The sequence below is a fragment of the Physeter macrocephalus genome, chromosome 7, assembly GCF_002837175.3.
Source record: "Physeter macrocephalus isolate SW-GA chromosome 7, ASM283717v5, whole genome shotgun sequence".
NCBI classification, from domain to species: domain Eukaryota; kingdom Metazoa; phylum Chordata; class Mammalia; order Artiodactyla; family Physeteridae; genus Physeter; species Physeter macrocephalus.
Window position 1 is genome coordinate 92,494,394 of NC_041220.1, and position 16,903 is coordinate 92,511,296.

General features: G+C 36.4%; 1 protein-coding gene across 4 annotated transcripts in view; it reads right to left on the reverse strand.

The window, feature by feature from the left end:
* PI4K2B (phosphatidylinositol 4-kinase type 2 beta) overlaps nt 1–16,903 on the reverse strand; it is a 35,913-nt gene that overhangs the window by 15,821 nt on the left and 3,189 nt on the right. For 3 of the 4 annotated variants that reach the window (XR_003680607.2, XM_028492085.2, XM_024119387.3), the window contains exons 2-7: nt 10,561–10,697; nt 8,800–9,000; nt 8,013–8,144; nt 6,046–6,199; nt 4,223–4,284; nt 1,831–1,930 (exon numbers count right to left, since the gene is read on the reverse strand). Coding sequence is in view for 3 of the 4 variants with exons in the window: in XM_028492085.2 (XP_028347886.1) it covers nt 1,831–1,930; nt 4,223–4,284; nt 6,046–6,199; nt 8,013–8,144; nt 8,800–9,000; nt 10,561–10,697 (786 nt within the window). In the remaining variant the exon portion in view is untranslated. The remainder of the gene's footprint in view (nt 1–1,830; nt 1,931–4,222; nt 4,285–6,045; nt 6,200–8,012; nt 8,145–8,799; nt 9,001–10,560; nt 10,698–16,903) is intronic. The other variant, XM_024119388.3, reaches the window with a different exon arrangement.

Here is a 16,903-nt window from a genome sequence, read left to right on the forward strand (position 1 = left end):
GTGTACCTGTTAAAAGGATCTCAGATTGGGTAAAAAAAAAAAAATTCAGCTAAGAGCTGCTCATATGTCATATTAAAATTATGAAAGTTGAAAATAAAAGTATAGAATAATACAGGTAAATACTAATAAAAAGAAATGAGGTACAGCAATGTTACAACAGACGAAATAAGAAATGCCAAAAACACTGAGAGGGATAAAGTGGGATATATTTTACACTAATAAAAAGAACAAGCCAACAGCAAGATAAAACGCCAGGCCTTTGTGTGTGAAATACAAAGCAAAAAATGCATAGAAATGCAAGAAGAAATTGACAAAATCACAATCACAGTGAACTTTCTCTCAAAAATTAACAGATCAAGTGGTCAAAAAATATATCAAGAATATGATTTGACTAACAAGCTTTCATTAGTAGACAGACACAGAACTTTGTGCCTAACCGCATTCTTCTCAAATACAGTCCTTCAAACTGGCCATATATCAAGTTACAAAAAAATTACTAAAAAATTTCAAAGAGCAGAATTCACACAGTTAACATTCACAGATCACAAAGCAATAAAACTTGAAAATAACAATGGACAGTTTTTTTTAAATCAACTGCCCTAGAAATTTAAAACCAAACAAAATACTTCTAAATTATTCCTGTCAAAAATAAAATCAGAAAGTATGAATATGTAAAAGCAGAACAACAATGCAACACCTAGCCAATTTGTGCTTTAGCCAAATGATACCTAGAAAAAAAATATATAGGAAAATAAAATAGCATGAACACAACAGAAGAAAATAATAATGGAAAACATAAATTATGAAAAAGAAAAAGCAAATAAACAAACTGGAAATCTGATCAATAGAAGGCCAATTATCTGATAAAAGCAAAAAAAAATTATATATAAAAATATTTACATAATTATGTATATTATATTTGTTTTGTATATAATATTTATATATAATCATATATATTATATGTATGGGTCAACGCTTTATAATAGACAATCTTGGGCAAGTCTAGTGAAAAAACATCCAATAAGTAGTAGGAATTTAAAAGAGGCATAGTCATAGATACAGAGATTATTTTTTTAATTTATTACATATATTTCAAACATACACAAAAATTTTTAAAACTAATACAATGAATTCCCATATTCTGAATAACCTAATTCAATTATTCCCAAATTTCTTATAAAATTTGTTTCATCTATCCCTGTTTTTCCTCCCCCTAAGTATTTTAAAGCAAATTCCATTTCATTTCACCCCTAAATATTTAATATGCACAGAGGGGATTTCTTAAATTATAAGAGAATTCTATAAAACACTTATACGCATAAATTACAACTCAAGATAACATGAATAATTTAAAGCAAAATAACAACGTCTAAAACTGGCTCAAGAAGACGTAGAAAACCTGACCATTAACTGTAGAAGAGACTGGTAAGGCTGTTAAGCCACTACTCACTAGAAAAGGGGGAGGTAGGCCTAAATTGTTTTAGAAGTGAATACTACCCAAATATGAAAATAAAATTCTACCAAAATATTAAAATAGATAATTCCCATATTACATACATTTAAAAACTGGAAAACTATCAAACTTATTTTACAAGGCTAATACAAGCCAAAAATTCAAAATCAGACATCCAAAAATAAGCAAACAATACATGGCAAGACCCACAGAGTGTAGTACACATCTTTGCATCCCTAGTGCCTAGAACTGAGCCCTAATGAATGACTGTATTTCACCCAGTTTTCCTCTGCTATTGAGATATCCATAAATTTCATTCCCTTCTTATTCTGGAAAAGGGGTAACTATAGAATCTATGGAAAGTTCTAAATACTCACATGCTCTCCACTCATCAGGATGTTTAAAAGGAAATGCTAGACCATTATCAATTGCAGCTATTTTTATAACCGTTTCTTTATCATCAGTCCATTTTGTTTCCTAAAGGGGAGAAAATTAGTCTGTTGATAAAAAAATTTATATGCATATTTCCAAAAGATAATTTATAACAATTATTGAGGTTTAAAGACATTTTATCTGAAGAGCTTATAAAAATAAAGTTGCCAGAAGGTACCAATCTACCCTTTACGGGAAGAGACTGTCTTAAGAATCAGTAAAAACTTCATAATCACTATTTTTTTTTAAATTTGGTATTACAAATTCATGCATTAATAGTTTCATTTTTTTTCCTCTTTGGGCAAGAGGGCTTGGAATTATCAAGACTTTAAAAAGTGTACTTCGGTGGGCTGGGCTTCCCTTCCCTGGTGGTGCAGTGGTTGAGAGTCCGCCTGCCGATGCAGGGGACACGGGTTCGTGCCCCCGTCCGGGAAGATCCCACATGCCGCGGAGCGGCTAGGCCCGTGAGCCATGACCGCTGAGCCTGCGCGTCCGGAGCCTGTGCTCCGCAACGGGAGAGGTCACAACAGTGAGAGGCCCGCATACCGCAAACGTGTACTTCGGGATAATTTACTGTTAGATACATTGCTTAAATGTATGGTATTTGCAAAATATTGATATTTTTAAGATAACAACTTAAAGTTACCTTATTAAAATCAAGTCTTTCCTACGGTCTCATAGAAATAATTAGTTCAAATACAAAATGCTTCTAAATAAAACTCCCCAATGACCATAGCTAAATATAATAAGGTCCAGTAGAAGGAACTTCAAGATACTCTTGATTACAGAATGTAGGCCATTCCTAATTTCTCCATTCTTCTGTAACGGAAACGGAAACGAAGACCTCAGGGACAAGAGACTTTTCATGTTAAACAGTACTTCCTATTATCAAAAAATAGACGGTTGCCATTATTAAGTGGCCTAGATAAAATAACAAGATGTGAAAAAGATAACTTTTAAATTGAAAGTATTAGAGTGAAGGTCCAGGTGATATACGCTAGGTTTGTTCCTGTTAGTTTATGTCAAATATCTCGATGAAAATGCACAAAATACTTAAGAGCAAAAGAATAAGGTTTTCAGTAAAATCCAATTGCTTAAGATATACCAATAAAATATATTTAGGAACTGTTACAAATATGAATATTTTTAGATGTGTATTTTAAAACCCATTTCTGCTATAACTGCCATTTATTTTTATTTCTATCATTTTTTTTCTATTTACAACTTTATTGAGGTATAATTTACACACAATAAACTTTACATATTGAAGTGTACAATTTGACAAGCACTGACAGATGTGAAACCACCCAGAAGTTTCCTTGTGTCCTTTAGCAGTCCCCTCCCTCCCTCTACCCCACCCCAGGCAACCATGGCCTGCTTTCTGTCCCTAGGGATTAGTTTGCACTCTCTAGATTTTTACATAAGAGGAATCAGACAGTATCTTCCCTTTTGTGTAGCTTCCTTCACTTGGCAGGATTTTGAGATTCATTCATATTATTGCGTATATCAAGCTTATTCTTTTTTTATTGCTGAGTACTATGAATATGTAATTTTAAATTTCTTTGATGAACACAGAAAACTACAAACTTTTAAAGTGATGCAACAGCTTTAAGTGATGAGAATACACAGACTGTAAACATTGGAGAAATTTATTTTTAATCAGTTAAAACTTTCTTAAATGTATAAACTGATTTAAACGAGTAAAATTATTCTGAAAATATCTCTCATGTAAACATCTAAAATTTGAACTTGGGTAGTCAAAGTTGATAGGAATGGATCTAAAATCTATCATTCTGATAGTGTTGAGGGTCTTCACAGTCTATTATGTACATGAAAACCAGCTTCTTATAAGCATTAGAAGTATATTTTTTTAAGTTCAATGGCTATAATTCACAGGTAAAGCACATAGGTTCCATTTTATTGGGTAATTCTGTATTACCTAATCTTGAGTCATAAGGTTCAGAAAGAAGTGAATTAGTAAAATATAAACATTTTGGCAAAAAATACTAGAAGCCTTTCTTTATTACATAAAAGCAAAATAAATATGGTGGTTATACAACAAATTTCCAAAGCCCTAAAAAAAGTACTGAGCTGATATCATTCTTCTATACTAATACAACATAAAAAATAAAACTGCACAGAAATTTTGAAAATAGAATAAAAAATACAATGTAAACAGGTGAAGGAAAGAAGATAAAAACAGAAAAAGGAGATAAAAACCAAGGATCTACGTGAAGGAGAGGATGTGATGAAGAATAACTTAACATCAAGGAATTTTTTACAGAAATTGATAGTGTGTGTATGTGTATATACATATATATATTAAAATTCCCTTACCGTAATTTCACCTTCTTGTTTCTGGTTTTCACATCTGATTAACCAATTATCATTTCCCCTGTCTTTCAAAACAAACAAACAAAAAATCTGTTACTTCAGTTTTTTATGGATATCATAGTTTAATATCAAAGGGAAAAACTTAGTCATCGCTTTTTGAGACCTTCATTTGTTATCTGTAGCATATGGACATATTAGAGGCTCCAATTTAACACATACAGACTAAAAATACTCATAAATGTTAGCTAACATTCATTGAGATTTACTCTGTGCCAGACATTGTTGTAAGTGCTTAACATGTATTTGTTCACTGAATTCTTACAACCACTCTGTGGTAGGTACAATTACTGTCAACAACTCTTAAACCGGGGCTTCCCTGGTGGCGCGGTGGTTGCGCGTCCGCCTGCCGATGCAGGGGAACCAGGTTCGCGCCCCGGTCTGGGAGGATCCCACATGCCGCGGAGCGGCTGGGCCCGTGAGCCATGGCCGCTGGGCCTGCGCGTCCGGAGCCTGTGCCCCGCAACGGGAGAGGCCGCGACAGAGGGAGGCCCGCATACCACAAAAAAAAAAAAAAAAAAGAACTCTTAAACCAAGGTTATTAAAAAGGATAATTTCTCTTCACCTTAGGAAGAAAAAGCATCTACCCCCATTTCCAGGCAAATTCCTGGATAGGCTCTTACCTAATGTCTCTATAGGAGTATTCTAGATTCTACACTAATTTTTAAAAAAATTGAACTATAGTCGATTCGCAATATTGTGTTAGTTTGAGGTGTACAGCAGTGATTCAGTTATATATACATATTTTTTTCAGATTATTTTCCATTATAGGTTATTACAAGATATTGAATATAATTCCCTATGCTATACAGTAAATCCTTGTTGCTTATCTGTTTTATGTGTGGTAGTTTGTACCTGTTAATCCCATATTCCTAATTTATCCCTCCTTCCTTCTCTCTTCCCTTGGGTAACCGTAAGTTTGTTTTCTATGTCTGTGAGTCTGTTTCTGTTTCGTATGTAGCTTCATTTGTATTTTTTTTTGGATTCCACATATAAGTGATATCATATTATTTTTGTCTTTCTCTGTATGATTTACTTCATTAAGTAGAATATTCTCTGGGTCTATCCATATTGCCACAAATGGCACTATCTCATTCTTTTTCATGGCTGAGTAATATTCCATTGGACTCTACACTAATTTTAACATTAACTTAAGACCATATGATTTAATAAAGGTAAATCTAAAAAGGTACATAATGCTTTTCCAGAAACTAATATAAATGAGCTAAGATTTTGAACCAATGGTTCTCAAGCTTCAGGGTGCATGAGAATTACCTGGAGGACTTATTAAAACACGAACTGCTGGCCTCACATTCAGCAGGTCTGGGCTGGGCTCCCAGAAGATGCATTTGTAACAAATGCCCACATAATACTGACCCTGACAGTCCAGGGAACCACATTTGGGAACCACTGTCGTAGATTATCTATTATGTTGGCGAAAAGTTTGTTCGGGTTTTTCCATAAGATGTTACAACATTTCCAATTTCCAGCAGGCTTTGTCCTGTTGCCAAGAAACTCTCCGCTCCAGAGGGATAGGAACTGATTGCTATCACCTGGGCAGGAGCCTGCTCTGAGTCAGAATATCCAGTACGAGATTAATTCTGCCTGGGAGAGTTGGTACTACATCTCTATTTTCTAAGGAACATAAAGAAAAAGTGGCCTCAAGACTACTGCATCAAAATTTTACATCTTTGATTTGGATAAACAAGAGTTGAATACAATTTGAAAGTTAACAAGATTTGAGTGAACAAATGAGAGAACTTCAGTACCTGTATTTCTGATGAGGTAATCCAAAATAACTAATCTTTCAAACTGTGACTGAAATTGTTTTCTAATATTCTCAGGCAAAGGGTCAGCTTCAAATTTCCTAAGCCAATATTCAGCCTCCTTGTAACCTTCAACAAATAACTGAAAGGAACCAATCTATAATTTTAAGAATTATAGTTAGAAAAGAAAATATAAGAACAAAGAGACTACTTTTTAAAGTTCTCAGCAGTATTGTCATAAAATACTTTATATGAGCACAATAAGAACAATCGAAGTTAACATTAATTTAGATAAGCCACATTTATCAAGAAAACTATTTTTATACACTAATTTAAAATAATCACATAAAGAATACATAGCAAATAAAAAATGCTCAATCCTAGACTTTCAAGGAGCATAGTAGCTATTTTAGGAACTAAAAACCAAAATACACACGTGCCCTTAAGGTGATATTCTCAACAAGAATGCTCTTTTCTAAAAACAGTCATTAACATGAAGTTAATTTTGAAGACCAAATTTTACACCTATCCTGGTTATTTATTTAATAATAGTATAATTTTATCTTACTGAAAAAATACTTCCGGATTCTTTTTAAAACATAAGATACAGAAAGTGACTTTATTTTTATAAAAGAATGAATTCTTTGACTATGTAGCTTAAAGATCCTGTCATAAATTTTAAAGAAGTAACCAATTAATCATAACCTCTATAGTGGTTTTCTAAAAAAGTCCTTTCCTTGAAGATATGTCTGTTTTATAAAGTCTTCTATCGCTAAAATTACTAGTTGTTAATATTAAATAATTTTTTAAAGACGGAAATACAAATTTAAATAGCACAGGACACACAGGTAATGGGTAACCTAGCTGGCCTCATAAATATTTACAAACAAATCACTACAAAGAAAACCTATTTAGGACTCCACGCTTTCACTGCCGAGGGCCCAGGTTGGCTCCCTGGTCCAGGAACTAAGATCCCACATGCTGGGCGGTGCAGCCAAAAAAAAAAAAAATCTATCACTTATCCTAACACTTTATGTTCTTGTTGGCATGAAATTTTAATGATTTCCTAAATGTTTTCTCTAAAGCACTCATAGTGAAGTCCTAGTAGTCATAAATACGGAAATAATATCCTTCTTTAGTCACACCTATTTCAGCATATGCAAGGAGTAACAGGCCTTGTAAATTTTTTCAAAACTTCCTGCTTACTTGGAGTACAATATTAAAGACAAGTTAGGACAACCATGCATTTCTACTCAAATTCTTTTATATAGATAAATGCATAGCAACAACAAAACAACAAAAATGAAGGTTAAATGTAATTTAAAAATAATAATAATAAAGCCTAGTGCTTTTTCTAGAATGTTTTTCCCATTAACCCTCCCTACCCTTGCTTAGCTAGTTGCTAATCATCCCTTAGGTTTATTTAAAAGTGATAAGCAAAAACAAAATCTAGTATGTAGTGAGTAAACTCGGCTACTATAGTTTACTATGTGCCAGGTACTGTACCAAGTACTTGACATATATTTTTTCATTTTATTCTCACAACACTAAGAGGTAGTTTTTTATTATCCCCGTTTTACAGAAATTGGGGCTTGGAGAGTAAGGGACTTGCCCAAGGTCTCAGAGCTAACTGCTGGAGAGGGTTGGAATAAAACCTAGGTCTAATTCTCAGCCTGCACTTTTAGCCATTACTTTATAAAGCCTTAGGTGCAGCCTCCTCTTGGAAATTCCCTAGCCCTCCAAAGTGGGTTAAATATCCCTCCTCTACTCTCTCTGAGCTCCCTGCACTTAACCATCCTCAACAGCTTTATCACATTGCATTGAGACTGCTTGTTACTATAAGCTCTTGAAGATGAGAAAACCGTTTTTACTAACATATATCCACAGTCCACAGCACAGTGCCTAGCGCACAGAGCTCAGGTAATATGTGATGAACTTCGCCCCAAATAAAGCTCATCGCAGTAACTTACCTTAGGAGGAAGTCCTATCCGATGAAATTTTCTACCTACTTTTGGCACTTTCTCTAAAGCATACTTTTTGCCTCTAGATTTTGCACGGTCAATTGCACTGTAGTTAAATGTCTCACTGACAAGCCAAACCACCTAGAAACGTACAGTTAAGAAAAATGGCTATTAGAATTTGCATTATAGAATTTCTATTCACATACACCATGGAACTCACTCTAATGCTGTAAATTAGCAAAGTTTAACACTATACTAAATGCTCCTGAGAATCTAAAATAGAAAGGCTAAGGGATTTGGCAAAGTTGGTTAAATAGCACACATGTATTTCTTTCTGAGAGGCAGCCTAAAATTGGCCAGTGGAAGAAAGAAGTAATAGTCTTGAAATGTAGAATTAGGAATGAACATTTCCAGTAGAACTTCAAGTAAAAATGTATAAAGGTCAAAAAGAAAAAGATAGCAGTCTTCTGAACATATTCGTTATCTCTACCTTCAAAAGAATTTCTAGATATTTTTCTGCTTTCTAAATGCTAGTTCTTTCTCCTCTTTTCCTCAGCATCATCTCAGCTCACCTGAGCAAGAGATATTCCCTTGGATACTTTGTGGATCTACACTAGAATCAATTTACTAGTCATTTGTGACTCTGGATTACAAAAAAAAGGGGCTCAACTTTAGGCTCTGTCATTACAAATATTACTGAAGTGTAGGCTCTGTCATTACAAATATTACTCAAGTGTTCACAGAGAAAGTGGGCTGTAAATTAGAAGTACATGATTAAAAACAATTTCTGCTTTACCCTTGTTTTTGGTACAATGCCCAGATGAAGCTTTTCATCCACAAGGGAGGCACCAGCTTCGGAAAGGTATCCCTGATTAGGAAGCAGGCAGCCTCTGCCAAAGCAGCAAGGGCAGCAGACCTTATGAACATATTTGGTCCATTTTGGATTCAGGTGACCGTAAGGCTCTTCCGATTTGGGTTTAAACACACCAATAATGTTCTATAGGGGAAAAAAAGTAGAAATTTTATTAGACTTTTAATACAGAGAGATAATAATCCATAAAATGCATTCTGATCATTTTCAACTTCTTCCCACCACAAATTTGGGCATCACTCTTAACTATTAAGAGGTTTAATTCCAATAACAGTTTTATACGCATTCTCATTCAACAATCTAAAATCAATAATCCTTTGGGCTAATGGTTTTCAAACCGTGCTCTGAGAAATTCTAGGGAAGGTGAGAGAAGAGGGGAGGGCAGGACTCTAAGACCCCATCCACTGATTTCACCCATTTTATGTACTGGACTTCCTAGTTAAGAAGGGGTTCCACTGATTTTAAAATTAAAATGTTTGAAAACCACTGACCTAGGTCAAACAGTGTTGTTATTCAACATCTATTAAATACCCAAATTCTATGTTTATTTATTGTCTACTTTCCCAGTAGATGTGTATTCTAAAAGGGCAGGCACTTTCTCTGTTAGGGCTATATCCTAAGTACTGTTTACCTGGTACACAGTAGACATTCAAGCATCTGTTAAATGAATAAATCCAATGACAAAAAGTCATCTCTAAGATACAAAGGAAATGACAGGATATAGTGACATCTATGCTGCCAGATTCTCCTACCCTAAATCTTTTTTCAGTTATTTCTGTATGAACCAATTTTTAAATAAATTCTCTCCTCTTAAAAAAAATTGCTCATGGATGTCTAAAAGTCTATAATCATTATTACTGGTCTGATAAAATACATTAATATTAAATTTAGAAGCTGAATTATCCTTAGACAAGAAATAAAAATCTTACTATAAGTATATAACTGTTTTATAATGCAAAAAAGTCTGAGTCACTAATAAAAAAGTCAACAGGAACAAATTAAGAAATCAAGCTTGGAATAAAGATTGAGAGGTTGACATTACCTACATATATATATTTAAATCTCTAAAAACACTATGTTTTAAAATATAACTTCAGTCTTTACAAAAAATATTTGGGTCGAATTATAATCTTTTTTCCTCCTGAAAAAGAGAACTGCTGGCTACGCATCATTCAGAAAGCTTTTAGAAATATTACAGATTTTTGAAAAATTCTAGACTAAGTGGAACAAAGTCCCATATCAACTTCTCTTTTCTGCCTTAGAATTATACTTTGGTTCACTTCACTTTGTCACATTCCAACGCCTTCAAACTTCAGACGCCCAGGCTCCTTCTCTGGTATAATGCTGGAAAAAATATTCTGAGGGTAAAATAAAACTCTGCTTGGTTACTGTACGGTAAGGACTTGTGAATATAAACCCAACAAATCTACAGCTAAATGTGAGTATCCAATAAATACTTGAAATCAAATATTAAAATAATAAAACAGAAAACTATGGCTTAAAATGAATAGCTCAATTTTTAAGTAGTAGAGTACTTTAGTTAATAGTAAACTGACCTTTATTTCTGAAAAGAAGGTGTAATCAGATTTATTAGGAAAATATCTTCAGAACCTCACAATGACTTCACATTTAAATTAGTGTTTTCCAAAATGTCTGTTATGTATAGTAGGTCTGTGAAATTCTCACCCTCTTAGGATCCTTCACAAAGTAACTTCCACTTGAACCTTGCGAGATTCTTTCTGGATAAACTCCAAATTCTATTGCTTGCTCTGCTTTCAATATAACATCAGCAAATTCTGGATCATCCAAGAATGTATTCAACTCTGAAGAACCAACAATTATTGCATTAAGAAAAATCAGTGTTAAATAGAATGCTAACAAGAAGAAAGACCAGCTATGAGAATGCTCACGATATGGACCTGTAATACTGGATTAGATTATTAGCACTAAAACATTTAGGTACAGAAAAATGTAATTAAGTATTGTTTGGGCTGGTTTGATGCTTTTTTTTTTTTTTTCTCTCTAACCCCACTTCAAGCTATGACACGTGAAAAACAAGATCTCCTATACTGAAATCATCACACTAATGCCTTGTGTTAACTTGAACTCCTCCCTCCCAGTGTTTTTGTTCTTCATCCCACCTCAGCCTCCGACTGCAGTCAGACCTCAGGTCTGTCATCACTAATACCTGAAATCTCTCCCTACTTTTCACTTCAAGCATCTTCTATTTTTCCTAGTTCACTCCCTCTGGCACCGAGTCCAAAAATTCTTCCATCCCACTAGGACGTTCAAAGCACCGATCTACCATATACTGTTCAAGGGTCTTCACCCACTTTGTGTCCCTACTTCCCTCCTTGGCCAGCATAAATTATGGTTAATCATCAAAAAACCACTCTCTTCCTCCCACCCCTCATCATGGTTACCTGGAAAAGTCCCAATCCTGGATAAACCCAACTGTCTGCTGACTATGCCTACGCCTGGACAGCTGAGCTTGACTAGATAAACACAATGCCCGGTGTCTCCCCTTAAATTCATCACCACAATCCTCAGGTGGACCCTTCATGTTGCCCTGGGAGCATACTACATTCCGGTTAGAGACTCAATGCTTGTGTCCCTCAAAACACTCGAAGCCTTAACCCCTAATGTGATCATACAGGGAGTGGGGTCTTTGGTAGGTAATCAGGTTGAGATGAGGGTGGGGACCCCATGATGGGATTGGGCCATGTGAGGACACAGTGAGAAGGTTGCCATCTGCAAGCCAAGAAGACAGCGCTTAGCAAGAACCTGATCATGCTGGCACCCTGATCTTGGACTTCCCAGCCTCCAGAACTGTGAGAAATAAATGTCTGTGGTTTAAGCCACTCCAGCTAGGGTATGTCATTATAACGGCCTAAACTAGGACGACTCCCCTAATACACAGACTCTCCCACTCTTCTGGACAACTATCTCATACCCTCCCCTCTCCTCAAATTCCCAACACCTCTTTCCTCTCAGCAGATGATCTTCCTATTTCAAGAAGAAAAGAGAAGCAAGCAGAAAAAACTATCATCAGCCCTCAGCACCATATCTACCCATCCACAACCTCTGCCTCCTGCCTATTACTACAGATGGACGATCCACGCTCTAAGATCAACTCCTCCACTTTGTATACTAAACCTATCTCTTCCTGACTACTCCAGGACATTTCTTCTGCAATTCTTTCCTGTATCACTATTTCCCTCTCTATTGGATCATTTCCACCACCATACAAAGCATGGTGTAATTTTTCTCATCTTAAATCTCTCCTAGCCCCCAAAGTCCCCCTAGACACGCCCTCATTTCTTTGCTCCCTTTTATAGCAGAAGACTTCTATAATTATATGTACCATCTACTATTTTTCTTCTCCCACTCTCTTTTGAACCCATTTCAATCACGCTTCTGACCTGACCACTCCATTGATATAATTTTTGTCAGGGTCCATAGTGACATCCACATTGCTAAATCCAGCCTCAGAACTGACCTTCCTTGACCAACACCATCGTTTCACCCTGTCGGTCACTCCCTCCACATGAAAACACTTTCTTCCCTTGGCTTCTAAGATGCCACTTCTCCAAGTTGTCCTTCCATTTCATTAGCTCCTCTTTTTCAGTCTTTTGTGGGCTCATTTTCATCTCCCTGACCGCTTAACTTTGGAATGCCCAGATTCAGTTCATGGCCCTCTTCTCTCCCTCATCAGCACTGATGGCTCCCTGATTTATATCTCAAGCCTGGACTTCTGCCCTGATCTCCAGACTATTATACTCAGCTTCTCCATTTGGATGTTTAGTAGACAGTTCAAACTTTACTGCCTCAAACTCAATTCTTCATTTCCTCTCAACTGCTTCACTCCCAGTATTCCCTGTGTTAGTTACTGGCAACTCCAAATCTTCTAGGCGCTCTTGCAAAAAATCTTGGAATCATCCATGATCTCACACCCTCACCCCGCTACAGCCAACAGCAAGCTGTGCAGCTCTACCTCAAATGAATATCCAGAACCTAACCACCTCTTACCACCTCCATTCCTTCCATGTGATTCAAGTCACTATCAACTCTAACCTAGATTGTTACAAGAGTCTCCTAACTGATCTCCTCTCTACACTCAACAGTGAAGGTAGGCCAGTGGTTAGGACTCAGCACTTTCACTCACAGGGCCGCCCAGTGGTTCTCCATCTCACTCGAAGGAAAACTCTAAGTTCTTATATTGGCCCCCAAGACCCCACCCAATCTCCCCTAACCTCCACTTTATTTTTCTGGTTAGCACTTATCACCTAACATGTTATATAACTTATTTATTTTGTGAGCTCCAAGAAGACAAGTATTCTCTCACTGCTATATACCCAGAACTTTTATAGCTCCTGGAACATAAAAGGCATTCAAGAAACACTTGCAGAATTAATCATTTAGAGTGGTAGACAAGCCAAAAATTATTCACATTTTACTCTGAAAGGCATTTAAGTGCTATTACACGTCAATCTTATGAAAATTCAAACTATAAACTTTCCTTAATTTAAAATTTTCCTTAATTCAGACATAAATAAAACTATTATTTACTAACTTTTAAAAGTTTATGCTGAGAAAAATACTACAAAAAGGGCCCTTGGGCATATTTAACCTGCTTAAAAGAATAAATAAACCAAGTACTTTAGTCATGTCTATACAATTGATATACTCTTTCCAGATCTATTCCATGAAAATTCTTAAGAATGAAGGGAGAAACTTTGCCTTTCTTGTTCACTGTGCATCCCCAGCACCTGGAAGAGGGATTGGCATTTAGTGGGCTCTTCATAAGCATTTAAATGAATAAATGAAGTATTATTTGTGTGGCAGAATATGCCAGTAATAATTATCATTAGTCAAATGATATTTCTTCTAGATCAGGGCTCTTAACAAGAAAGAACTTGAAAAGCTATTTATTTCAACTTTGCTCACAGTACTGATGTACTTTCCATAATACATCACCAGCAGGTGGTCTCTGGACCAATGTTTAAACACTTTCAAAGAGAGATCACTCCTTTTTCCATACTTTTTGTGTTTGTTTGAAAACAAATATAAACTTCTTTCTTTTTCAGAAATAGGTTTCCTGTAGTGTCACCCAATGTCCTAGACCTGCCATCTGGAGCAAAACAAAAGTCTACTTACTCCTCTCTTCCCAGGGATAGCCCTTCAAATAGCTGAAGATCATTTCATGCTCCCCTAAGTCTCCTCTATTCTCCGCCTCCTTCCATATGGAAGTATTTTCAGGCTTTTCAGCATCCGAGTTGCCCTCCTGTTTCATGCTTCAGTTTTCAATGTGCCACTTTAAAATATGGTCTCCAGAATCAAGCAACCCATTGCAGAGAACAGAGATATCTCTCAGTCTTGACACTATACCAAAATAAGAAGCACTCTAATATTACAATCGTTGTTTAGGAGTCCTGTCATACTAATTCATGTTGAAATGGCTAAACTCTTGGACCCCTGTTGGTCTCTCCCATCCTGTACTTGAGCAATTCTTTTGGAAACTATGTGCAGACCTTGACATTACTATTAGATGTTATCAAATTGCTTATGGGTTAAGCTTTTTGAGTTCATCATAGAATCTGCCTTTGTTACTCTCATGGAGCCCAGGCTCATACTCTGAATACTTAATAATTCAGCTTCAACCAAAATCAGATCAGAACGATTCCTATAAAATCAGCCTGGGTGTTCTCAATCTCTTTTTCTTTAACTTGTCCCTTTATTGAGCAACTCTTCTGGATAAATGAGATTATCTCCCTACATGAAAACAGGCATTCTTTGAAAATGGTCTGGATTTACCATCACAATCCAGAAAGGCACTTAAAAGACAACTGGTCCTACCTAACTACTGCCAGAAAAAAAAAAAAAGACTATCAACTATTCTAAAAATCAAAGTAATTATTTTTTAGTAATTTTTCTGATTCATAACTCACAATTACATTCTACAACTTTCTTCATTTTATTTACCTAAATGTGTATTTAGCAATGAGTTTAACTTGGAGAACACACCCTAAAGTTACACCACTTCAAGATAGATGTGCCATGGAGATTTGGTTTGAAGGTTTGTTGTCATTGTTTGGTTTGATTTTTAATAGCTGAGGGCTTAATTAGCTATATCTTCTTTAAATTTTGTTCAGTTAAAATTACTTTCTCCCTTTTAAGAAATAAACTATGAGATTTTTATTTGTCCCTGTATCAAAAAATATTCAAATTTTCTGAGGAGAATGTGAGTTCCATCTCTGTATACTCTCTTTGGCACTCCTCCAAGAAGCAGTGGCCTTCTAGTCAAGTTCCAGTCCTATTCAAACTCCACACTTTTCACAAGGCATCCAGCCCACCCTCTGAACCTTTGTCCATACTGTTCTGATGTATATGCCAAGTTTCCTTTCTATAGCTAATTCTTATCCATCCTTCCAACTTCATCTGATCACCTTGCAATGCTATAACAAAATGATCTATGTTCCAAGAGGGCAGAGAGCTTTGTTTTGCCCTGTGATATATGCCAAGTGCTTAAAACTGTACCTGGCACATGGTAAACCCTCAATAAATTTGCGAATTATTTATTAACAAACCCTTAACCACACTTAAGGGTTACAGCTGATCCTCTGATAAGCAGAAATTGAAAATGGATTAAGAGAACCCCTTGTATAACCTCTTATATTTAGTTTTATATAAGTGTGCATGGTAACTTATCAAGCTCTCATTTTAAATAAATAAATCAAAATGAACTCTTCCTCACCTAAGGGTTGGGAATATATCTTACCCATTGGCCAGAATATTTTCTAAAAAGAAAAGTAGCTGGCTCACAAGTTTAGTGATCTGACCCACACTGGAACCCTCAGGGGTTCCAGTGCTAGTCATCCTCAAGTTTCAAATTGGATGCTACTTCCTCTGCTAAATCTTCCCTGGCCCCTAAATCCAGGGTATGGCTCTATGGAAGCCTTGGCTTTCCCCATCCAAGCACATATATCCTCTGTTAGAACTGTTTTTTTTGTTTTGTTTTGTTTTCTTTGCGGTACGCGGGCCTCTCACTGTTGTGGCCTCTCCCGTTGCGGAGCACAGGCTCCGGACGCGCAGGCTCAGCGGCCGTGGCTCACGGGCCCAGCCGCTCCGCTGCATGTGGGATCTTCCCAGACCAGGGCACGAACCGGCGTCCCCTGCATCGGCAGGAGGATTCTCAACCACTGCGCCACCAGGGAAGCCCGAACTGTTTGTTTTAATTGACTCTTTCCTTCATTAGGTTATAAGGTTGCATGGGGACAAGGCTCGTGACCGGACAGCCATTTGATATCTGGCCACCACTGTCTCCCCAAGGCCTCAATTTCCACTGGCACCCCATAGACACTGAAACATTTGCTGCATGATGGATCTCTGCAATAAATGGAAAACAAGAATAAGTGTATTCTAATTATGGGTTGAGGAATAATCTCCAACACACTGCTTCTCACTACCTTTCAAAAGTTCAGCTTTGGAGGATTGTCAAGATCCATGGGATATCCACTCTTCTAATACCCTCCTCTAAATTAAGCCAGACTATCAGCATCTTGAATCTAGACCCAGCAATACCGATAACACCACCCACTAGAATTACTTCTACTGAAATGAACTTCAGGGAAGTTGTAAGAAACACTCCTAGGAAAGTCATCACTTTTATTACCAAGATATGTCTCAGCATATAATCTCTTCTCCAAGAGAATACATGACAGTTTATCCTTTGCCAGTTTTGTTTTGGTTCAAATAACCAGTCCGTTTTAACTTTATGGACAGAGTGATTGTGTTTCTCTCAAGTTGGCTGCTCAGTAATCTTAAATATCAAATTTGTGGGCTGCCTGTATCGAGTGTGTGATGTTAATTTTGTGTACTCTTATTCCGGCCCCCATCTTATTTATTTCATTGCTCTTATTGCCCATTCTCATATTTCTTCCTTACTTTTTTTTTTTTTTTTTTTTTTTTGTGGTATGCGGGCCTCCCTCTGTTGTGGCCTCTCCCGTCGCGGAGCACAGGCTCCGGACGC